Source organism: Caretta caretta, chromosome 3 (assembly GCF_965140235.1).
Source record: "Caretta caretta isolate rCarCar2 chromosome 3, rCarCar1.hap1, whole genome shotgun sequence".
NCBI classification, from domain to species: Eukaryota; Metazoa; Chordata; order Testudines; family Cheloniidae; genus Caretta; species Caretta caretta.
The window spans coordinates 143,960,535-143,985,481 of NC_134208.1; the positions used below are offsets into that span (position 1 = coordinate 143,960,535).

Here is a 24,947-nt window from a genome sequence, read left to right on the forward strand (position 1 = left end):
GGATTTTCTGAAGTCTTCAGATCATGTTTTGAGGACTTCTGTAATTTAGCCAGAGGTTATGGGTCTATTACAGGAGTGGGTGGGTGAAGTTCTGTGGCCTGCAATGTGCTGGAGGACAGACTAGACGATGATGATAGTCCCTTCTGGCCTTAAAGTCTGAGTCTATGAGAGGGTTTTCCTTAGCTCAGTTGGTTAAGGCCTGTATTTTGAGATCTAAAGAGTTTGGATTTTTATGTCAACTCTTTGGTTTATCTAGCAGTTATTTGCATCAATGGTTTCCTTGCAGAATGGCATTCAACTCTATCTTCTAGAAGGTATGAAAAAATTGATCATGTAATTAAAAATTACTCTGGGTAAGGGAGCCTATTAGTTGTAGCTCCATATTAAGTTCTTTTTCAGACTTCCTGTATAATTCCTGTGTGTGTGTGTTTATTTCATAACTTTGCTCAGGGAATGTATTCTTGTGATTACTTTCAGGATAGGCTATTTTTTTAAGTTAGAAAGCAGTTGAACAAGCTATTTTCAAAATATAGTTGCTTATAAATTACTCTGTTTTGGCTCCCTGTAGCTAATTAGCATCTTACTGTAAAATTTTGAACCTAATTTAAATATTAAAACCTAGGGCATATGTTGATTAAAAAATGCCTTAGAAAAATCAGCTGGTGGTTCTGATACAATGAAGCAAGATTTATAAAGGCCTCAAATTACATCAACTCTTTGGGGGATTTTCTGACTAATACTACAGGTGGCATAAGAAACGCTTTTAAATGCTTCCTTTCTGGAAATTTGTCCTGTTTCTCTCAATTCTTTGCATTCCTCTAGCTAAACAACCAGGGTTTCTTCTGTATCCTTCAAGTAAACACCAATCCATTCCTCCAAATCCCAAATTTCACGTACGCATGCTTTTTTCCTAACAACTCTGATGTACACTACTTTTGACAATTTAAAAGTGGAGCACATAGTTATTCTAATTCAGGATAACGTTTTTGAATTACACAAGGATTAACAAATAGATCTGCTCAGCACCATCAACTGTACATCTGCTTTCTCTTGCGGCTAGCCAGCGTGGATTGATTTAAAATAAGGCAATTGAAATGAGCAATTGAAATCATTAAGTGGAAAGGCTTGAATTTAAATAAATTTTAATCAGCTTTTCCATTTGTACTTCAGTTATTTTATGGTTGTCATAACTAATAAAATATTGATTTACAACTAAATAGAGCCTTTATTCTAGGGCTGTCAATCGCAGTTAACGTGTGCCATTAACTCAAGACAAATTAACACATTTTTTTTAACGAGCGTTGATCGCAAGCCTCTGGAGACGGGAGTCGGTGGTGACTGGGCAGGGAGGGAGACACCCTGCCACCTACACCATTCCTTCCCCGCTGGACAGGGTTGGACTTATGGGTGGGCGAGGGGGGCCACCACCCCCCATGCTCAGGGGGCCTCTAGTACATGCTTCCAGGGCAGGGGTGCCCCTTCTCCCTCCGTCATGCTCCACTGTTTTTCCCTCCTCCCCCTCCCCCATGGAGCTGCCCTGGCCAAGCTGCTCTAGACCAAGAGCCTTCCTCCCATCTGCTGCACAGAGCAGAGTTGGGGACCTGATGTCAGGGTGTCCTTTTCCCTCTGTCCATATACCCGCTTGCTGCTGAGCTGGAGTCAGGGAACAGGGTAAGCCTGTCTTCTGCTGCTCCTGGCTCAGGAGTGAATGCTATGGACAACAGCTGCTGCTGACTGAAAAAGCATTTAGGCTCCTGAGTGCTCTTCTTAAAAAGACAACCATCTCCCACCAACACACGTGCCCTCACACCAAACCAAAATCTGAAATGGCCCCCCTAGTGAGCCAGGAGTAGCCAGAGGGCTGCAGGATGGCCAGCAAGATGCAGCCCCTGTGTGAGATCATGGAGCCTGCCATGAGCCGCAGGATGAGTGCTAGGCACCACGAGCCACAGCAGCAGTGCAGAAATAAGGGTGTGTTGTAATTGAAATCAGTATATTTGAAAATGTAGAAAACATCAAAAATATTTAAATAAATGGTATTCTGTTGTTAACAGTGTCATTAAAACTGCGATAAATCATGACTGTTTTTTAATCTCATGATTAATTGCGATACTTTTTTAAAAATTGTTTGACAGCCCTATTTTATAGTAGATGTAGTATATCTTTTTGCTACGTAGCAGGGTATGTTTTAACTGCATATGCTTATTTAAGCAATTATATAGCTTAATATTTTCAGATTCTTATTAACTGAACATTTTTAGTGTGCTAGAAAATAGTGAATAAATGTTGCTTATTTCCTTATAATTTTTGCTTGTGATTTGTGTCAGACCTTATCAGGATGTTAACTGGAATTGAATTCAACACACACAACAGCATATAAAATATATATTTATTAATCAAAACAACTTTAAATAATTTGGATACATAACCATATCAAAACATGTTTCACATTTACTACTAAATGATTTATTAAAGGAACAGAGGTATTAACTGTAGTTGGTGAATTAAACTGATTATTTCAGGTCAGCCTGAGAAAATTTTCAAATATGTCTTAGTGAAAGTGATTGGAGCTTAAGTTCTTCCTTGCCTAAGTCTCTTGAAAATTATACAAATCTCCTAAGTTACTTAGGTTGCCCTTCAGATGTTTAAAACTGGTAGATTTCGTTCCCTTCCTTGTTGTTTTTATTCATAGACTGGAAGGGAAAGACATGTTTTCCTGCTTTCTCAACTCACAGTTGATTTCTCAGCTTTGAATGAATTAGTCCAAATGAAGAAAATATTCTTTGTGTCTGCAGAAGAGGCTACTGCTATCCAAAGTTGATTTAGTTCTTCAACCAACTCTGGTTCCAGGTGCTTAGCTAGTGACTTGCACCAGGTTAGTGGTGTGACTTTCTTTAAAACATCATCAGCAAACGTGCTGCTTGAAAGGTTCACCTCCAGCCCTGACATTTATTACGGTTGGCATGATTGCTGTGTGACTATTAGATTCCCACCTCACAGAGCAGCATCTTCAGCAAATAGGTGTCTACCCTAGTACTTTGGGTTGAGAATATTGGCATGAAAATGAGGTGGAGTTAAGTACTTGATCCATATGCTTCCATACTACCTGCAATTTAATTTTGTTGTTTAGTATTTCTTTCTTCAATGTTTCTTGAAGTTCTTTCGAAATTTCAGCAGCATCAGCAATACACTAGCAAACTTTCTTCAGTTTGTCCAGAGCTATGGAAATAGGTTTCAGTATATTCAGCATATCTTCTACATTTCTCTTTAGTTTGATGTTGACTACTTTGGCTGCAATAGTTCCATCTGTTTTGTCATGATTTTCTTCACAAACTGTCATCTGAATTGGCCAGTTCTTAGTAAATAGCTTAAAACAGTCAACCACTGAATTCCATCATACATTTTTGGGGGAGAATTCCTCCTCCTCCTTCTCTCTTCAGTGAAGCTGAAGCAAAGTGGCTGGTCTGGAAGTATTTTGCAATTTCAGCAATGTTTTCCTTTGTTCCTAAAGCTGTAGTTAAGACTTTGGCGAAAAGAAGCATCAAATGAGCACTCCACCTGTATGTTACAAGTTTCAGGTTTCTTTCATTATCTTCTAGATTTCTTCATGTCTTTGCTACATTTGTAGCATTGTTTGTGACAAAGCTAGGCACTTGACATTTAAATTTTTGTTCACAATTTTTCATAGCTCTGACTGCTAATTCTTATAAGTATTCTGCTGCATGAGCATTTCCTGAAGTATCAACTGTTTTTGTGAGATAAACAACCCCATCTTTTGTTGTCGCATAAGCATGTATTTCTGGATCATTGTGTACATTGCTCCACCCAGCAAGACTCAGATTAATGAATTTCTCGTCAATGTTTTTTGCACACTGTTCAGTTTCCTTCTCATACACTATATGTAGCCACCTTCCAGGAAAGTCTGCTTTGCTGGGTAGAGTGTAGCATGTTCCTAATGATTGAACAATGTTAACAAAATATTTGTTCTGAACAAGATGAAAGGGAGAATTTGTTGCATAAACAAACCAAGCAATCTTTTCATCTATGGTGTCTTGCTGGAATTTGCTGGTCCTGAGTATGAACTCCTCCTTGGTTTTGCTGGATGATGAAGAAAGTCTTTTTTTGACACAGGTAATTTACTGTCTGACACATATTTAGTTGCAACACTGTTGGTAGTACCAACAGACACCTAAAACTTCAGAGTTATTGCAGATGATGAACATTCATAATGTGTTATGTCTAAGACTGAAACAAAATGGTTAAAAAAAAAATCACTGAGTATTACTCAGTACAGTGCTTTAAAAATGAGATTGTTAATTAAATATATTTCCTACAGCAGCTGTTTGTACTACTGTGTAAATGATTTAATTTATTTGAAACCCCATTTTATAGAGAAAAAAATTAATACATCATAAGGATTATCATCTAAATCTATTTAAACTCTTATCTCCAGCAACATACCAAACAGGTTGGAATTAAAAAATATAAATATTAAAATTCATAAATGCCTAATAAAACGTTGCTTTTAAACAGGAAATCTTCATCTAGCATATTTGATTACATTGAGCAATAAAAAATCATTTCAGAAATCCCACAGTAATAGTAAACATGTAATTGATAAATATTCTCTCAATAAACTAACATACCAATTGTATTTTCAACAGACTTTTTGAAATTCATAAATAAGGAATACACTCAAAACACAAATTTATGACAGTAATATAGATTATCATTTACTAGCATAGTAAGACTTGGTAGGCAGTCTATAAGAATGAGTTTACTAGCCAGTTGATCCAAATTGTTCAGACATGTCCACATCATCTTCAAAGTCACAACCTTCTGAGGAGCATTTTTTTCATAATGTTGTTTCATCCTGACAACTAGGCCTTGCATTTCTTTGTTGCACAGTTTACATTTGGCTCATGTTCCTTTTTTATCCAGAGGTACAGGAATTTATAGAAAATATTCCTAAATAGGGTCTCTTTAAGACCTGCAGCCAAGGTCTCCAGTTCCGAGACTTTGAAATGAACACTTAAGGGCTGCACTCTGATGAATGTTGTTCCTTCTTCCTACAGTGTCCTGCTTTTGACAACAGCATTCTTCCTTTCTGGTTGCATACTCTGCTTCTCAGGGCAGCAGGTATTTTAGGCTGGGGGAGGCTGACCCACACTCCACCCCTAGGCCAGGCCCCCTCTTGCAGTTCCCAGTGCTCTGTCCTGGCCCAGGCTGGCTGGCCTGCCTCCCGCAGGGATTCAGGGCAGCTGCCGCTTGGGCTGCACCTCCTAGTGCACTGGGGCTGGGGGTGCTGCAGGTGCGCTGCCCGGAGCACTAGGGCTGGCGGTACTGCAGACACGCTGTCCGGCTCTCTGGTGTTGGCTGCCTGGGGCTGGGGGCACTGTGGCCATGCCACCCAACCTCCCGGGGCTGAGGGCACTGCCGCCCGGTGCTTCGGGGCTGGCCGCCTGGTGCACCAGGCCTGGGGGTGCTGTGGCCACACAGCCCAGCACACCGGGGCTGGGGTCTTGCCTCCCGGCACTGAGGCCAGGGGCCGTGGGGAGGTGCTCTGGGTTTCTGCGGGGGCGGGGGGTCAAAAAGGGCAGTGCGGAGGGCAGAAGGGGAGGGGCCGGGGGCTCGCCTCCCCCAATGGCTGGATCACCGGCTGCCCATGCTGCTCCTTCTCCCTTGTTACATAACTCCCACTCCCTATCCCCAGAAAAACAAAAGTAGTAACAACAATCAAAGACTTATGTTCATGTAACCTAAGTGCCTTTTGCATTGCAGTGTTTTATCTGTTTAGACTAGAGACAGAGAGGGAGGCAGCTGAGAAATTTGATAGATTTCTGTTTGTATCTGTCTGTGTACACATGCAAGGAGATGGTTCAAGGCCATTTACCTGAAGTGCCCAAAACCATCCAGAAGAAAGGGCTGGTAGTTATTGGGTGAATCAGTATTTTTGCATGACCTGGAGAGTAAGTTTCCATGATGGGTACAGTCATAAATTGAGAACTGAGCTAGTCAGAGCTCAGGTAGGGAGAAGCTATAAAATAGGAGTATGAGACCACCCAGGTGAACTCAGTGGATGATCCTGATGAAATCTATGATGATGTCTCCTGGAATCCAGAGGCTGGGTCTCAATGCCTATGTTGACTTCTACCGTCATTTGCACCCAGTAGTACAGCCCCTTGGTATTCCCACAGGATCGAGGCCTGAATACAGTACATGCCCTATTGTGCCATATTTATAAAGCTTGACCTCAAAATTTAATGTTTTTCCCCCTGATTTTTTCTTTATATAGAAAAGCAGCCTTTAACTCAAAGTTTTTGGTTGTGGCTCAGTCATGGAGTCAGCATATTTATTTTTTTATTTAAATGTTTTGAGAGATTGTAATTTTAGGCCTTAACATATTTTGTATTAAACTGAGATTTCATTTTAAACGTGTATTTTTAAAGAGAAAACCTGATTATAATTTAATTAATGAAATGAAATCTGATTTTGACATTTTTTTCAGAAAAAATCATCAATTTATATCCACCCGGTTGCCAGCTTGCAGCATTGACTGACCTGTTTATGGTTTCCATGTGCCCCTGATATGCCAAGGAGGCAGGCTCTAGTGGGGAGTGAGAGGGGGTTTTGGTTGTTATAGGAAGCATGAATCTGGATGTGTGGAGGCTAGGGGAGTGAGTCAGATTTGGGGTACAAGGAAGTGACCAGAGAGGTGGGGAGATGAGGGCAGAGAGGTCAGCAAAACAGGGATGTATGCAGATAGGGGTGGGAGTGGTGTGTGTGTGGGGGGGTGAGGAGTGTGTTTGTGCCAAGGCATTGACATGTGCTGGGATTTCTGGTGTACCAGGTGACAGCACCAGTGAAGTAATGTCCATATGGCAAGGCAGGGGGTGGAGAAAATATCTGTAGTACTGGATTTTGAAGTCTAGTTCTCCAGACAATAGCTCGAATTCTGACATGATTTTAAGTGTTAGGGTGGTTAGCTGGCTGAGGACACAAGGTGGTAACAGAATGATGTGGCTTCAGTGAGTTATAAAAATTGACAAGATTACAGATGTTTTGTGCTGTTAAAGAGAAGTTGGGATTAACTTTCAAATGGTGTAAGCATTTATTTTGAGTTATGGTGGGTCATGAGATATTGGACCTTAAAATAGTATCCGCCTACACTTGTCCTTTGTGTGAGTTTTTGACGATTGGTCCATAATTGTGTAAAGTAAGTTCTGGAACTTGAACCAGAATAATTTTCAGTTATTGTCAAGATAGAGGAAAACCCCCAGTTGTTTTTTTCACTCCAGCAATACTGGTTGCTGTATGCTGCTTTAGGGTCCTCAATTTAATTTCAGTAATGTTATATAAAGTGGAAAATGAAGTATTGCTTCCTGAAATGTTAGTAAGTACCACCAGAACAAAGGGCAAAGTTAATTCCTGATGTAACTGCACTGATGTCAATGTAATTACACCAAGGCACAATCTGTTGTATAAGCAGACTTCCCCCATGTGATATCCTGTTATACTTAAGAACAGGCTCCATTTTGCTTTTAGGAAATTTAGTAATACTGGGATTAGATTTTGTACATTGAATCACTGCAGATTGTTTGGTGACAGGTTTCAGAGGGGTAGCTGTGTTAGTCTGTATCACTAAAAACAACGAGGGGTCCTTGTGGCACCTTAGCGACTAACAAATTTATTTGGGCATAAGCTTTTGTGGGCAATAACCCACTTCATCAGATGCATGGAGTGCAGAATACAGTAAGCAAGTATAAATATACAACACATGAAAAGATGGGAGTTGCCTTACCAAGTGGGGAGTTAGTGCTAACAAGGCCAATTCAATTAGGGTGCATGTGGCCCATTCCCAATAGTTGACAAGAAGGTGTGAGTATCAACAGAGGGAAAATTATTTTTTGTAGTGACCAGCCACTCCCAGTCTTTATTCAGGCTTAATTCGATGGTGTCAAGTTTGCAAATTAATTCCAGTTCTGCAGTTTCTCGCTGAAGTCTGTTTTTGAAGGTTTTTTGTTGAAGAATGGCCACTTTTAAGTCTGTTATTCTTCAACAAAAAACCTTCAAAAACAGACTTCAGCGAGAAACTGCAGAACTGGAATTAATTTGCAAACTTGACACCATCGAATAAGGCCTGAATAAAGACTGGGAGTGGCTGGGTCACTGTTAAAAATAAACTGTTTTTAAAAATAACATTCTGGTTTGTATTTTGTTTTAAATTTAAATTTATCTTGTGAATCTCTCTTAAAAAAAATTGAAAAAGGGTCTGATGGTTCCCCTCAGATATTTATTTATGTATTTGTCTGGAAGATAAGCTGAAAAAGCTTTTCTATTTATTACACTACCAAAGGGAGAATTTCTGGTGATTTTTATAATATTGCTTGAAAATAAGAATTTATGCAAAGTTTAGCTTCAAGCTGCTTTTCTAAAAGACACTCTTTGGAATATAAAACCGCTGCTTGTTTGCCAGTGAGATTATTGGCCAGCAATCCATATACAGCTCGCTAGCTGAGATGGCAGCAGAAGAGTGGAGCTGTTAGTTGAGCTCCTCACTGCCCCTACAAATGTGACAGGGAATGGGTGAGGTGGGGGAGGGTAGCTGAAGGGCTGTGAGGAATAAAGCTGCCAGCTCCACTCCTGCTGAAGCCCAGCCAGCTACGGATATGCTGACGAAACACCTGTGGCTCATCAGAGCAGGGGCTTGTAGCTGGCAAACAATCAGTAGTTCTCTAGCTGAGGTATTCCAGAGCGGGAGGTGGGAGGAGGATGCTGTGATGGATCATGGGGAGGGGGCAGAGTATGCGGCCTTGGCTGGATTTCCACAGCAGGATTGCCAGATGTGGACCTGCAAGCTGGACTGTGTGATGGGGCAAAGGGGGAGCAGTTAATATGGAGGGGCGTGGCTGGGGGGGGCCATCTCTGGTATTGGGGAGATATTAAATATGCTGAAGGTATGATGAGGGGCACAAAGGGGACCCTCAGCTGGTGATTTAAAGAGGTTAGCCCGCTGAGGTGGTAGTTACCTTTTGATAGCTGTAAAAGGTGACAGCTGTTATTTTAATCGCTGTGAGGCAACCCAAGTGTAAACACAACAGCAAACCTTACACTAGTTGAAGTTGGCAAATGTAGGCGCACTCAGTCTTTTTTTGCATCAACAGAAGCACAAATGATTGAGCAGTATAATGCAGACAAGGCCTTGGTTTCTGGAATGACTGTTTGATTCAAAATCGGTTATAGAAAATGAAGATTAGGTCTGTAATTGCCCTCAGGTGAGAGTGGTATGACCTATGCATGTATATAGATACAGTACAGATTTTGTGATAGGATTCTTACGTATCTTATCGGAGGTCTGTATCTCAAGAGACAGATTACCAAAAGGTCGAAAAATGTATTCCTGTAAAATAAATGATTGCCTGTTCTTAAAATCAAAAGTGAGGTTTTTAAAGAGAGGGGAAACCATATAGCATATACAGTTGCAGATATGGGGCTGCCCGGGGCCCTGTGACTGCTCCTGGAGGGGGGTGGCCGGAGGCCTTGTCGCCACTCTTGGGAGCCAGGCGGCCCAGAGGCACTGCCTCTGTTGCTGCTCCTGGGAGGGGGATGGCTCAGGGGCCCTGCCGCTCCTCCCAGACCACTGCTCCGGGGCAGCTTTGGGGACCAGCTGCCTGGGACTGCCCAAACAGTGGCCAGTGCGGCTGGCCCCGGGGCCACCCCAGCAGCTGGGGAGACCCTAGGGTCAGCTGCTGCAGCTGTGGAAGTCCCGGTGGTCCCGGAAAGTCATGGCATCAGTCACTACTGTGACCTTCATGAAAGACTTGCAGCCTTACCTGTAGTAGTAGTCTTTATTTCTAACACACAAGGTACAACAATGCATTAAATTGATTTTACTTGCATACATCGACATCTTCCATCAATACTTTCCTTTTCAAAAACTAATTTATCCTATCATGTAGAGCATGTAATTTGTTTGAGAGTCAAGTCTCCAAGTTCTTAGAAATACTGTAACTCTTACACCTTGCTTCAGACACTTTGGAATTAGATCCTAATGGGGAGAGACTTTAAAGCTGTTTACTAGTAAGGAAAGAGTACTTTCCTGAATGCGGAATGAGAGTCTGGCATGTTTCAAGATTTGCAGCTACAAAGGGGATTTCCACATGGCATGTACAATCTCTTAATTATAGTTTAACACAGTCTCTTAACTGTGAGCTAGTTGCCTTGAGTGTTTAGAACTCGTAGTAATTGTAAATCATTAAAAAAAAATTATAATCTAGGATTTATACATGAGGATGGTTAAATAGGTTTAGTTACAGCTTAAACTTTATAACCAAACATACTTTTCACCTTCGTACATGATTTCTAGTTAACTGGGGAAAAATTTCTGGCACATATGTCCTAAAAGCACAGAACAAGGAAAAAATTAACTGAACAATCTTTACAAAAAGAAATAGAAAATGACTCCTGCAGTTTAGCCCCCTACTCATGGAAACTGCTTGTTTGTAGATCCCTGGAAATCTGTGGTGCATAGTTGATTCTTTGTGATCTGTCCTGAGAGAGGACTGTCAATGGTTGTCTCCCCTGTTGAGTTAGAACCGCCATTGCATCAATAAAAATTTTCACTTTTCGTTGCAGGCAGACATAGGTAACCCTGATAGCAAGTGCCTGCATGCTGGCTTTCTCCCTGTTGCTGAAGTAAATTATTCTATAATGTAGTGTAGTTGGTATGCTCTAACTGGGAGTCGTCATATATATAGAAAAGGAGTACTTGTGGCACCTTAGAGACTAACCAATTTATTTGAGCATAAGCTTTCGTGAGCTACAGCTCACTTCATCGGACGCATCCGATGAAGTGAGCTGTAGCTCACGAAAGCTTATGCTCAGATAAATTGGTTAGTCTCTAAGGTGCCACAAGTACTCCTTTTCTTTTTGCGAATACAGACTAACACGGCTGTTACTCTGAAACCTGTCATATATATAGAATTGATTAACATTACCAACTTTTATTATTAATAATACTACTGAAGTTCCTGCAGTCTAAAGCTCACAAAGCACTTTATAAACATTTGTGAATGAAACTTGATATCCCTATGATGCAGGAAAATTTAATTCTCATTTTTACAAATTGAGGCACAGAGGTTATCTGATGACTTACAGAAGATCATTTGAATGCCCTGGTTGTCGGTGGGGGCCACTGGGAGAGTAGTAGTAGTAGCTGAGTGGCCAACAGTTCCCATCTCTTATGGGGAGGTGGGGAAATCAGCACTTAGTGGCCATCTGATCTCCCCCAGCAGTGCTCCTGTGACCTAGTTTGATGTCTTTGGCAGGGTGAGAAAGAAACATGTTTTGTAGGGCTTGGGGTGCACATATCTCCGTTGTTTTCTCTCCCTGGCCCTGGCCTTCCAGTCTCATATCTTCTTGGGTGCTACAGCCCCCGAGTCTCACTTGTCTTCATTGCTGCAGCTTAATTGATAAGCAACTTCGTTGAGGAGGAAGGTCTTCTTTCTACAACAAGGAAGTAAAGGGATTTAATATGGACCAAAGTACAGGTATTTTTTAACAAAGACTAAAGATTGGTCTTTTATATTTATATAAATATGGCAGTTGCACTCAGAACAGTTTATCAACAACTCTTTAATTTTAGAAACCTAATACATTGAACTTAAATAGCCCCACTAACTCAAAAATGTCAAAAAGAAAAGGAGTACTTGTGGCACCTTAGAGACTAACCAATTTATTTGAGCATAAGCTTTCGTGAGCTACAGCTTACTTCATCGGATGCATACTGTGGAAACTGCAAAAATGTCAGAACACTTTACAAGGATCATTTCCTTCTTACTGTTATCCAGCAAAGTGAAAACTGTCCAAATCGCCTTCTCAATTAGACAACCTCTAATTTTAAGAGACTGTCCCAAACATGTTCAGCATTGGATGAAATGTTCTGCCTGGATGAAAAATAAGAGCATAAAAGGTAAAATTAAGTTATTGGAAGGCTTACCTTTCTGTTAAGCTGTTGATTTTTTCCTTGAGCAATCACTTTGCGTAGTTGTCGGTGTAGCTTTTCATTTTGGAGGTGGTATCACCCTTGATTTCTTTTTGTTTCTCATAGGTGGAGGTGAGAATTACTATCTAGTTGAAAATTTAGTTTATGATAACTTTGAATCATTTGTAATTTTTCAGGGTTTAGTTAACTAATACTCTTTTTCTAACAGTCATTTAAAAATTGTAATTAAATATGGAACTTTAATAGGATTGAGCTACAACTTCAGATTGTTCTCTAAACTCTTTACAGACTCTCCCTGTGCATATAAATCATTTTGAAAGTGAAGTATGAATGTCATGAGCCACATCACCTTCTCTGTTGTAAATATGTCCTCTTTGTGTTTGTGTAGAGTAGTAGTTTTCAGCCTACTTACCATTGTGGGCCTCATATGCAGCTCTCTATATATTATATGGGCCACATCCACACAATATATATACTACCTGCATAGGCGCTGACTCCGTGGGTGCTCTGGGGCTGGAGCACCCAGAGGAAAAAAAAAGCGGATGCTCAGCACCCACCAACTAAAGCTGTTAGGCAGCGCCGCTGATTAACTAATCGGGGGTACTGCCAAACAGCTGTTTGGCGGCTTGGAAGATGGCGGAGACCAGCAGTGAGTGGTGGGCAGGGGTCTCGGGGAGGGGGTGTAGTGGTGTTGGGAAGAGCTGGAACGAGGGCGGGGCCTTGAGGAGGAGGCATGGTGGGGGTGGGAAGAGGTAAAGTGCAGGCAGGAGGCCTCAGGGCAGAGCAGGGGTGGAACCCCCCTGGGGAAAAGTAAAATTCGGTGCATATGATAATAATAAAAAGGGTTTAGTATTTGTTAATGACAGCCCTGTCTACCTGCTGCTGTGATCCTAGTGCCGGGTAGCCTGCTTCAGCTAGGGTCATTGGACCCGTGATGCTGCATGCGGGTGTGGGTGCTGAGCACCTGGCCTCCTGCTGCTGGAGGGGGGGGTGAGGGTTGATGCTGCTCTGCCTGATCTTGCTGGGGGGAGGGGGACTGATGCTGGGCCTGATCCTGCACCGTGCCATTTTTTGTGCCCCCTCCCAGCCCCTGGCTCTGCTCCCAGTGCAGGTGCCCCTCCCGTCCTACCCTAGTTATGGCCCTGAGGATGTCACATGGGCCACAGCTGTGTGCTGATTGGGCCACAGGTTGAGAACCACTAGTGGGGGGAGAGAGAGAGAGAGACTGTCTTTCCTCTTTTATATTTGTTACATTTTAAACTCACACATGCACTTGGGGCTTTGGAACAGAATAAAATGCTGAAACCACTAGCAGCAGCTGGTTACTTCAATTTGAGTAGACTATATTGGCTTTGCTGGCAGAGTCTGACCTTGATGTGGTGTAGTGCAAAGTAGATTTTTACACAAAAAGCCAACATTAAAGAAAATACCTTCCCTCCCAGTGGATCAGATCTGAATTTTAAAGTGCTTTAAAATCTCTTCTCTGATCAGTAGAAAACTCTTGTTGGTCCTCCCCCATAAATGATATTTCTAGACTGGCTTTTCTCAGAGTCATGAAAACTTGAAGCAGTCTGGTGGAAGGGTAAGCGGTGCTTATGTTGAAGGTAATATGCTGCAAGCTGTTAAAATTCTGTATGATCTCCGGGTTCCTATGAACAATGCTTTATTTATATTAACTAAAATATCTAGGCCAGGCTGATTATACAAATGACACAGGCAATTTTTTTTTAAGCAGGCCACAAACTGAGTAATTTTGAATGAGTAAATAGTCTTTATCAGAGGTTCTGAGATGCCCCCCCTCACAAAGATATGTAACATTTAATATATTTGGCATATAGTGCAATCCGTTGCTTTTTAGAGGTAAAAGTATTTACTTTTGTGTCAGGGATAAGTCTTCTGGTAGTGATGGTTTAGTAATAGCCAGAAAAGGGGATGAGTTCCACCGAAGATAAGAGAGAACCTGTTTCCTTCAGTTGAAACATTGATGGTAGTTGTATTAAATATATGAGAGCCAGAGATAAGGCATTCTCAATTGGGGTCTGGTGGTGGAATTAATTTTTAGTAGAGATGATTAATTTAGAGTTCGACCAGCTGAGGTCAAGCTGTAATATTTTCCTCTTTGGTAAAGTTTTCCCTCCATAGTCAAAATATAGTTTACAGGCACATCCCTCTCCCCCAAATTAAAGATGCCTAATTTTAGCAAAGCTTTTTATAACCCAAGAGCTGAACATTCTATAAAAGTAACTTGGGACTTTGCTATGCAATCTAACTAATAATTATGGTGATGGGGACTTGAACAAAATGCAAAAATATATTGCTATGAAATATCATATAAAGCATGGTATAGTAAAAAAGGTTTTATCCTGAGTTTCTAATAGCTGCATTGCTCTTGAGTGGTGAGGTTGTGAATTGTCCAGACATCCCAAATGGTATAACTTTATACCATATTAAACCATCATTTATCCTTTACATGGCATACCTTGTAAACAAAAGCTATTTTATTATGTTTGAGTCTTCAGATATTTTTATTGAAGCTATATTTTGTAACCCCTCTGCCTCTAAAGTTAGATTTTGTTAGTATAATGATTTCAACGGGCCAAGGTTCTGAGAGAGAAATTAATTATAAATACATTTCAGAAACCTTTAAATAACATAAAATTACTCTTCTGTACATAATGCCATGATAATAAGATCTGATATCTAGAATTCTACTATGGCTACCTTTGGATGGGCAGATCATTTCATTGTCTTGCTAATGGCGTAAAAAGCTTCCATTTCTACACTGATATTCTGTAAGATACTATGCTTCAAATTAGTTACTGGCCTATGACTGAGTATTGTACATCCTGGGCATCAAGCCAGTAGAATTTTTTTTTGAGAGAAAAAAGATGGAAACACTTTTTGCATGTGGTTGCATTTTGTTTTCAGTGGATGCTGTTTGATGCTCAGAGGATGAGTGCTGGTTAAGAAGGCAGTAAATGTAATGTATCACCCTTTTTTGTGTTTAGGTATGTGTATATATAGGTATTGGTGTGTGGGTGTGTGTATATATAACAGTCTCCCCCCCACCCCCAACATATATACAATATATACTACATGTAGTTTTCTCTTAGAGCATGTGGTTCCCAAACTGGGGTTTGTGAAGCCTTGGGGCTTCACTAAATGTATTGGGGGTTCTCAGAAAAAATTCTGTAATGGCAGACAGAGCCATCCCTAGGGACTCCAGGTGCAGGTGGCTGGCACCCGAGCCCCATGACTTCATGGCGGAACATAAACTTTAGTTGGATCAGTACACTAAAACCAATATAACTGCACACCTAAAAGGACTTTGCACAACGTTCAGGCAATATTTTTCAGCTATGTCAGGTGATAATGACTGGATTCGTAACCCCTTTGATACGACTTTCTCAACGCAGATATTGAGCACTGAGGGGGGGGGGGGGGAAGAAATTGATTGAGATCTCCTGTGATTATGAACTGAAAAGGAGTTTCAGAAATCTGTCATTCATCAACTTTTGGCTGAGTTTAAGATGGCAGAAAAAGCTAGTATAGTTTTGTTACCATTTTTCAACAACATACTTATGCGAGAAAGTATTTTCCTCATATGCACATCTGAACACCAAATACAGAAGCAGACTTAATGCTGAACCAGACCTGAGACTTGATCTTTCTCCAGTGGTTCCGGACTTCCAAGAACTATGCAGATGAAAGCAAGTGCATCCATCACACTCAGGAGACTTAAACTTCAAGACTCCTTATGAGAAATGGAAAGGGAGGTGGATATTTTTTGCTGTTTCTAAAATTAAATAGGCTGCTAGTGTGTTTAAAATTATTATTATGAACAAGTTTAAGCTTTGTTGTAGTCGTGCATTGTTTGCCTGGACTGCTCAAGGCCCGAATGCTTGTGGGAGGAGTTCTTTATTTGAGTTGGCTTCTTAAATACCTTCATGCTGTTTCACGTCTGGTACTCCTTGATGAAACATGTAGGAGGCTTAATCGAAGTAATATGAGTGACAAAAGTGAAATCTTGGAAGAGTGTTGCTGTTTTCATAATGTAATAAAATTAATAATGTGTTAATAAATAGTGTGTAATAAGTATGTCATAAAAAACTCAAATTATTTCCAAGATTAAGCACAAATAGGCATCCCTCAGAATCATCAGATTCTCTGCTGGCTACGGTTTACAAGGAGGCAAGTAATAGTTTAAGGGTGTTAAAACATCACATCTATCAGACATCACTCTTGATAACTGAACCTTCAGATGTCTTCCTGCCATGGTATAGCATTGCTTCATCGACAAGGAAGAATTTATCACTAATGTGGTTGATACCAGCTTCCTGGAAGGATGACAAAGAGACAGTCCTGAGAGAGACAGACTGGAGAAGTCAAAATTTTGAATACAGATCTTAAAATTAGAGGTACTGTGTATTGCTCTTATTTACAGTATTTAAACCCATATTATGTATGTTCTGCTTAATGCAGTTCTCAATTCTTCACTCAGTTTTCTCCTTAATTTATTACTCCATATCCTATTTTCCCTCACAGGCAGCTGTAGTGAGCTGGAGCAGTACCAAAGTACACTGGAAGCCAAAATACGCTTACATTCTGATGCCAGAGAAAGTGCAGATGAGGTCACCCTGGAGAAGCTGGCCTTGCCAGCAAAAAAACACCCGGAAATGAACAGTAACCAAGACATTAAGAACCAAGCCTAGAAGGCCAATTATAAAATTCTAATATTTTGAGTAAAAGTGACTTACAACGGCCTAGCATTCTATTACTGATTCCTAGTATCTAGTCTGAGATGGTGAAGGAGAGGTGGGAGTTTGATTAGCCAAACATGGGAAATATTACTACTACAGCACATCACTGTGTGTATTACAAAATCTCTTCTTATGTTTCAGGCACAGACTCTGGCCGTACAGACATTCCCACCCTCTTTATCTCCTCCCCTGACACAGACCTTTGGGAGCTTGATGGAAAAATACTACTTTTTGATAATTCATGGACAAATGCCAATTACCAAGATTCATCTGTGGATGACTCTGCTTGGATAGAGAGTGAAGTTGGCAATAAGTGCCGGAGATTGCTTACGTAGCAAACAAGTGGGGAGGTGTAGGTAAAATCGCATGACAGTGGTGGAATTTTGTTCTCTATCAGCTCATGTTTGATGGTTTACAATGCTCTGCATTTGAGACCATGGTTATGCTGTCATAAACTCTTTCCAGAATACAATGGAAGAAAAGAGTAACAGGCTTGTGTGTGGAACATATGAGAATGGACCAGGCAGGAAGAATAAACAGCCTGCTGCTTCTTCATAAGCACAGTCAGCTTCTCAATGACTGGGAACGTGGGATGGATAATCTCAGCCAGTGTTTGTAGATGAAATGTGCCACAGTATCCACCAAGATGTCTTTTCTTTTCTTCCTTATGTGTGCGTGATACCCACTGACATTGAAAAAGAGCTGCCTCTCTTCATGACTTCTCAAGTACATTCTGAGTGCTATGCACTGTTAACTGCTGGAAGCCTGGTGACTCCTGAGTATTGTACACAATGGTCATCCAAAGTAAACATGGATGGCATGCCCAGTAAAATAAAGATGGTCACACCAGTATTGTTGAGGAAATGCTGGCATAAGGAAGGAAGTTATTTCCTTACCAATTGGGAAGGAAATACAGATCATAGCCATTTCGAAGCCTGGAAAAAGAGGCCCCCAAAGGATACTGACTACCAAAAGATACCAGCCCATCTCCGTCCTTAGCAGTTGCTATAAATTGTTGGAGTGGTTTCTACTTCAAAGGTTGTAGTTGATACTGGAGCAACTGGTCCCCAAAGAGCAGGCCAGATTTAGAACTAGTTGCAACTGCTGTGACCAGGTGCTGGTCGTAACCAGCTACATAAAATTTGACTACCAGTGAAAATTAAAAACAGCGGCAGCATTCATTGACCTTCTGCATAAGATACTGTAGTCTCCTGCTGAACTAATTAGCTTTCCAGTGCTAATCAACCATCATACTTATCACTGAGATGCTGAGTAACAGAAAAATCACTGTACGCCTTGGTGAGTCCGCCAGCACATCGTGGAAATTGAACAGTGGCCTCCCACATGGATCCATTTTAGTGCCTACACTGTTCTGTGTCTGTACCAGCAACATTCTGGTCATATCATACCATAAATTTATCTATGCAGATGACACTGTGCTAGCAATGCAAGTATCATCTTTGAAGGCCACAGAAAAGGTCATGAACAACTACCTCTGGATATTTGAGATGTATTTCAGAGCTTGGCAACTGAAACCCAACACTTTGAAAACACCTGTCTCTGCCTTCCACTTGAATAACCATGAGGCAGAAGTGCCAAGGAAAGTGGACTTCTGTGGTCTACCTCTACTGCATGACCACAATCCTGAGTACTTTGGAGTTACCCTCGATCAGATGCCAAGGTGTCACCAACACGTTGACAACACCAAAAAGAAGATAAAGAAAAGGGTTAATATCAAGAAGCTCACAGGCACATCCTGGGGATGTGATGCAAGCACACTTCAAATGTCAGTACAAGCCCTGGTCTTGCCAACAGTGGGGTGTTGTATGCCAGTTTGGTAAAACAGCTCCCACACCAATCTCATTGACACTGAAATCAATGCTATGCTCACAATTGTTTCTCTCAAATCAATGCCAATACTGTGGTTACCAGTTTTGGCGGGCACTGTGCCAGTCAACATCAGGTGAGACACTGCTGGGGTCCAGGAGTACAAGAAGATCCTGACCACTCTGGATCTGCTGATACACAAAGACCTCATTTCATTGCCACTTTCCCCATTCAAATCTAGGAAGCCTTTCTGGAGCTATGTGTCAATGCTACAGGCCAATGGAGAGGACGCCAGCACTCACTGGCTCGAATCTTTGGCCACTTATGTGATATTCTGAAGACCTGACCTGAAGTTCCAGTGAAAGAAGTCCTAAGATTTTGCCTTCCCCACAGGCAGTGGACTGCACTCAACCGCATTTGGACAGTGCTCAGAGGGTGTGGATACCTCTATAGCAAATGGAAAATCAAAGAATCACCATATTGTGACTGGTTTCAGAGTAGCAGCCGTGTTAGTCTGTATTCGCAAAAAGAAAAGGAGTCCTTGTGGCACCTTGGAGACTAACCAATTTATTTGAGCAAAAGCTTTCGTGAGCTACAGTTCACTTCATCGCATCAGACAACTGACCCATTCGTATTTACAGTGGTGGCAAAAGGGGGACTGCTGTCGCTACCCGAGAAGCATTAGAATGGCTTTCGAATCTCAAAATTCAGTTACAATCCCAGCCCATTACTTTTCAAATGATATATAAAAGAAGAAAATACAGAAACAATGGACACAATCATTGAATCTGTACAAATTCCTGGCAGAAATTCACCATCAGCTCCCTTGGCTAAAGAAAATTATATGTTGTATGGTACTTAAACATTCATGGTACCACATTATTTAATGTGTATATTCTGTGTTTACTGGGTATGTAAAGAAATTGTAATCCAAACTTCACTTTTTAATTAAAAGTGTTGTCCCTTGTATACTGAGTCATGTCTCTCCTATGTTCTCCCTCCTTCTTTCTACAAACTGCTTTTGTATATTTGTTCTCACCCAACCTCTGATTAGAAACTGTTTGGACACAAGGATGGGGGAGGCTGGGATGATAGGTTTTCACTGCTCTCCAGGACGCATTTGGGTTCTCCTTTTCCTGTGTGAACTACTATATTGATTTACACGGTCCAAAGAAAATGAAATTCTTCTTTCCTACTGCCAACAATTGGTAACAATACTTTTGGAAAATGGGCAAACATGGAGTCAAGTAAGGTATGGTCAGAAAAATGACAGTGTTGTAAGCATATTTGCTCCATGTTTGTATTCAGAGTCCTATCCACTGTCTTTTACAAAAATAAGATTTTACTCTTTTTATGCCTGCGAATCTAAAGAGTTGTAGGATACTGAGTTGGATTCTTCTCTGGCTCACATATCAACAGAAGTGTTAACTAAGTTCTAGTTATGTAATCTTTTATCTGGAGCTGAATGTTTACAGAGGTACATACTTGAATAGCACCTCCCCTGGATCAGGATTTCTGGTGGTGATGTTGAGTTAGAAAGAGCAAAGCTTGGCTTTCAAATTGTGTATTGAATTTGCAGGTCTTATTTTCCTTTAAATGGATCAAATTTGTTCTAGAATCATTGGCTGCATCTGGCAAAATTCACATCCGTAATTCTCCATCGGTGCATCAGCATCAATGATTGCAAGAAACCATGGCTAAAAGCCTTTCTTTTTAGTGTAGTTTTAGGAAGTTTCCATTTCAATATACATATTTAATTTCTGCCTTTTTTTAGCCTGTGCTGGATTTCAAGTCAGATAATTTATTTTTCAGAAGCTGAGATATTAACTGGATCATGGTGCTCTAGTGGAACACTTGCAGCACACAAAAGTTCTGTGGTCATATAGAAAATATTCAGTTTATGGGATTTAGCAAACTATGGCATGTGCTAATTTAGAGTCTTTTTTGTTGTTGCAGTTCCCAGAGTGTGGTTTCTTTGGCATGTATGACAAAATTCTCCTCTTTCGCCATGACCTGAACTCGGAAAATATTTTGCATAGGATTACATCAGCAGAAGAGATACATGAAGGAGATCTTGTTGAGGTTGTGCTCTCTGGTAGGTCCTTTGTAGTTGCAATGAAACCATTCTTATTATTGAATAAAAGTCACAGTATTACTGTACACTGTCTGCAACAATATAACCATGAGCTGTGGTCTTGAAGCTATTTGGCTGAGCAAGCTTTGAGGCAGATTTCCAAAGAAATCCAGAGTGCTCCCTGAAATGGTATTTGTGATTCAGTGAATTTGTCTTCTCTGTGGCTGCATCTGCACTAACAAACTTTGTGGTCTTAATCCTCCAACTCTGATATTAACTGTGGAAGCTAAAGTCTAGATAGAACTCAAGTTCCCCCAGCAACCATGTTGTTTATACCTAGGTCTGCACCCTTTCTATTTTACAGTTTCCATCAGTGATTGATTACAGCAAAAAAGAGTGCTAATGTAGATGAGTATTCTGTATCATTACCTGTCAGGATGTGGTGTTATTGTGCTGCTTGAGTGAACCATCTTGTAGATGATGCAGAAAACAAAGGTGGTGGTTATTAAAGAACCCATTGCATTTTCAAAATCTTTGAGATGTTGGGCTCTATGGATCTGATTCAAAGCCTATTGAAATAAATGGAGACACATCCATGGACTGCTGGTAAAGTTGGAAATGGAAACCTAACAGTTTGTGTCTACCCTGCATTTTAAAATATCTGTGCAGTGAGTCTTGGAGCCCGGGTCTACAGATTATGGCCTGCAGCACTCACTCTATAGCACTAAAAACAGCATTGTAGACATTGTGGCTCAGGCTCTGAAACCTGTCCCTCTCCCTGGGCTTCAGAGCCAGCACTTTGGCATATATTAGTAATCCAGGGGGAATAGAAAGCAGGGGTATGATAACTGAGGCCCAGAATACCACCTTGGATACTGAGAGGGAATTTCTTGCCTAGTTTCTGAGACAGGAGTTAGATCCAGCCAGGGAAATAGGAATTGCATTGGTCACTGTTCTCCTTGACTTGTCTCAAGCAAACCTGGGAGGGCAGTTTCCTTGAATCTTGTGTCATAGCACAGTGAAGCATTCTCTGATACCTGAAAGTACAATATGGTAACCCAGTTTTCTTCCTTGTCTCTTGTTGGCAGAGTACTTCAGAAGATGTAAAATTTGAGTTGAGTCACCTTGGTAGCCTGGTTTAGCATTACCTTTGATTACAGTTCTGCCAGTTTTCTATTCACCTAATATTGTTCCAAGTTATTTTGAATTATCTTTTAGGTAATGTTTTGTGAGGCACCCTATCAAATGTTTTAATAAAATTAAATTATACTTAATCTGTTGGGTTTTCTTCATTCATTAATTTTGTAGTTCCATAACACCCCCACCCCCAATCAACCAGATTTGTCAGCACTAAATATTCTTCAGTAGCAAGTACTGTTTGGTACTCATGATTCTATTATCTTACAGGTACCAAGAGATTAAAAAAAAAAAGTTTAGCTAAAAACTGTGCGCATGAGTTTGTATGAGAAATCCTCCAAATGTATGGGATTTTGGGATGTAATTTTTGTATTAAACAGCTTGATGGTGTTCTTTGCAACTACTGTTTTAAAACAATGAACGGTTTCAATAAATACTTATTATTCTTACAGTCACAAATATGTAATTTACTGCAATTTTTTTTAAAGCTTTGGCTACAGTTGAAGATTTCCAGATTCGTCCTCATGCACTTTATGTGCATTCTTACAAGGCCCCTACATTTTGTGACTATTGTGGGGAGATGCTTTGGGGTTTGGTACGGCAAGGATTAAAATGTGAAGGTAAGTCAAGTGTTAATAGCTGATAGGTGAATCATGATGTTCTAGCTTTTATCTGTACAGAAAGTTACACGGAAAGTATAAAGGCAGGATCTGTATCTTAATTACGTTGTATAATTAATTTGTTGGTAAGTGATGAATTCAGCTTTTGGGAAGGAGCATAGTTCAGTTGGAGCTTTGACTGTATATCAGGAAACCTGAGTTCTGTTCCTGGCTCTGACACACAATTTGTATGACCTTGGGCAAGACACTTAATTTCCCTGTTCCTGTTTCCAACCTGAAGTAAAGGGAATAATACTTAACTCACAGGGGTTTTGAGTCTGACTCAATTAGTGTAGAGTTTGAGTTCCTTGCAATAGCTTTTTGAAAAGTTTAATGGAGAGAGTCCCAAAGGGGAACCCCTTTCCATATGGCCTTTGTCCAGCTGGATTGTGGAAAATGTTGCAGCCTCTTGTCAGCAGCATAGGAGCCGACTCCGTGGGTGCTCCGGGGCTGGAGCACCCATGGGGAAAAATTGGTGGGTGTTCTGCACCCACCAGCAGCTCCCCGTCCCTCCACTCCAGCTTGCCTCCGCTCTGCCTCCTCCCTTGAGCACGCCGCTGGGTCCTGCTTCTCCCCTGTCCCTCCCAGCGCTTGCACCATGAAACAGCTGTTTCAGGCAGCAAGCATGGGGAGGAGGGGGAACATGGCATGCTTGGGGGAGGAGGCAGGGATGGGGGGGGATTTGGGGAAGGATCCAATGGGGCAGGGAGAGTTGGAGTTGGGCCAGGGGCGGGGTTGCGGAGCACCCACTGGTGCTGACAAAAGTTGCTGCCTGTGGTCAGCAGGCTGCTGTCCAGGTACTAGAAACACACCACTTCCTTGCCCATTGGCTTCCTCTTCACTCCTGTGGCTTTAGCTTAGCCATGAGAGCCTGCCTGTGGGAAAAGAAGTGAGGAAGATCAGTAGCCACACAAGCTGAGAGACCCTGTTTCCAGGTTTTATTGAAAGGGGTAATTGGAAATCATTATTTAGGTAAATGGCAAACTCCAAAATTTTTAGTGCAAAACAAGCCATTATTGTAAATTACACTAACAATAAATACTGAGTTCCCTATTCTATTACATTAACTGAATCTAAACAAATTGCTACATTTGTCTACTATGTTTCTGGATTTATATTTTTCCCTTCTGCTTTATACAAATATTAATACTGTACTTTCCATTTTAAAATATTTTAATTATTTGTGCTAATGGAGTTCTCTTTACATAATTTTTTCAAACTGACATTTTTAGGCTGTGGATTAAACTACCATAAGCGATGTGCCTTCAAGATCCCAAATAACTGTAGTGGAGTGAGAAAGAGGCGTTTGTCTAATGTGTCTTTACCAAGCGCTGGGCTTTCAGTTCCTAGACCAGTGCAAACTGAATACACAGCCACTGCCACTGAAGAGGTATGTAATAAAAATGTAAAAACAAAATACACTTTATACATAATAATGCTGAGTTAAATCCATCATGTTTCTGGGAACTAGAACCAGCCTTATATCATAACTGATTTAAATTGAGTAAAAACTAGTTCAGATTAACCATTTCAGACCATGCTTGTTTATTTTTAAATTGCTGGTGAATCTTTTACACTATGACATTTGATAATAATTCTGTGTTTATTACAGGGATTGTGAGAAGTGAAATTTGAGGTGGATTATAACTTTTATGTATCATTTTGCCATTAATGTGTCATTCACAGTAATGTGTATTCCTTAAAAATCTTGGGATAGGAGATGATAAAATACATTGCTTGCTTTTGGAATATAGGTTTAGTGTGCAATTACTTATCAGTCTTTAATAGTTTATTGGGTAAAACACAGTATAAATTGTACATTTATAGTGTGAGAAGAGAGAGTGTTCCACAGAATTCAACAGAGACATCTGTGTAGGGAGTAAAGATCTTACAGGAAGTGTACTTCTCATAGATATTATCCACAGTAGTCTCCCCACAATTAAGAGGGATGAGAAATTAACACAAGCTCTTATATCCCAGACATGACAACAAAACATCCAAGGGCCAGTGGGATCATTAGATCAGTTGTATTTGTTACTAACTGTGACCAGTGGATGGGAGTAAGATAACTGATATTAAGCCTGTTCTTACCTTCTAACTGTCAGTTTAAAAAATAAAATCTAAGAGTTAGTTGCAATTGATAGAAATAGCTTTCTGTGGCCAGAGTTATGGCAGGTGATGTGTTGCAGTTAAAAAATTTCTGCTTTGTTGTCTTTGGCCAGGATTTTGCATCCTAAATTTGTCAAGTTTCTTTGCTGTCATGTGTGTTGGGGTTGAAGTTCATTTACTCGATGGGTCTAACAAATATTTATTATAGCAAAACACTCAGCTAGTAGTGATCAATTACTTACAAGTGGGAAGCTCATTAAGACAATCTTATCATAGTTGCCTCCAGCACCAGACAATACAGCTTCAATGTCCCTTTGTTACACAAACTTATTTATAACGTTTTGTTATCTTTTCATATACATATATATTAGTCTCTC

The 24,947-nt window shown here is 40.7% G+C and overlaps 1 protein-coding gene across 1 annotated transcript in view; it reads left to right on the forward strand.

Moving 5' to 3' along the window:
• PRKD3 (protein kinase D3) overlaps positions 1 to 24,947 on the forward strand; it is a 78,104-nt gene that overhangs the window by 17,652 nt on the left and 35,505 nt on the right. Inside the window, exons 3-5 of the mRNA XM_048843635.2 lie at positions 20,548 to 20,686; positions 22,291 to 22,422; positions 23,694 to 23,851. Coding sequence (XP_048699592.1) covers positions 20,548 to 20,686; positions 22,291 to 22,422; positions 23,694 to 23,851 — 429 coding nt within the window. The remainder of the gene's footprint in view (positions 1 to 20,547; positions 20,687 to 22,290; positions 22,423 to 23,693; positions 23,852 to 24,947) is intronic.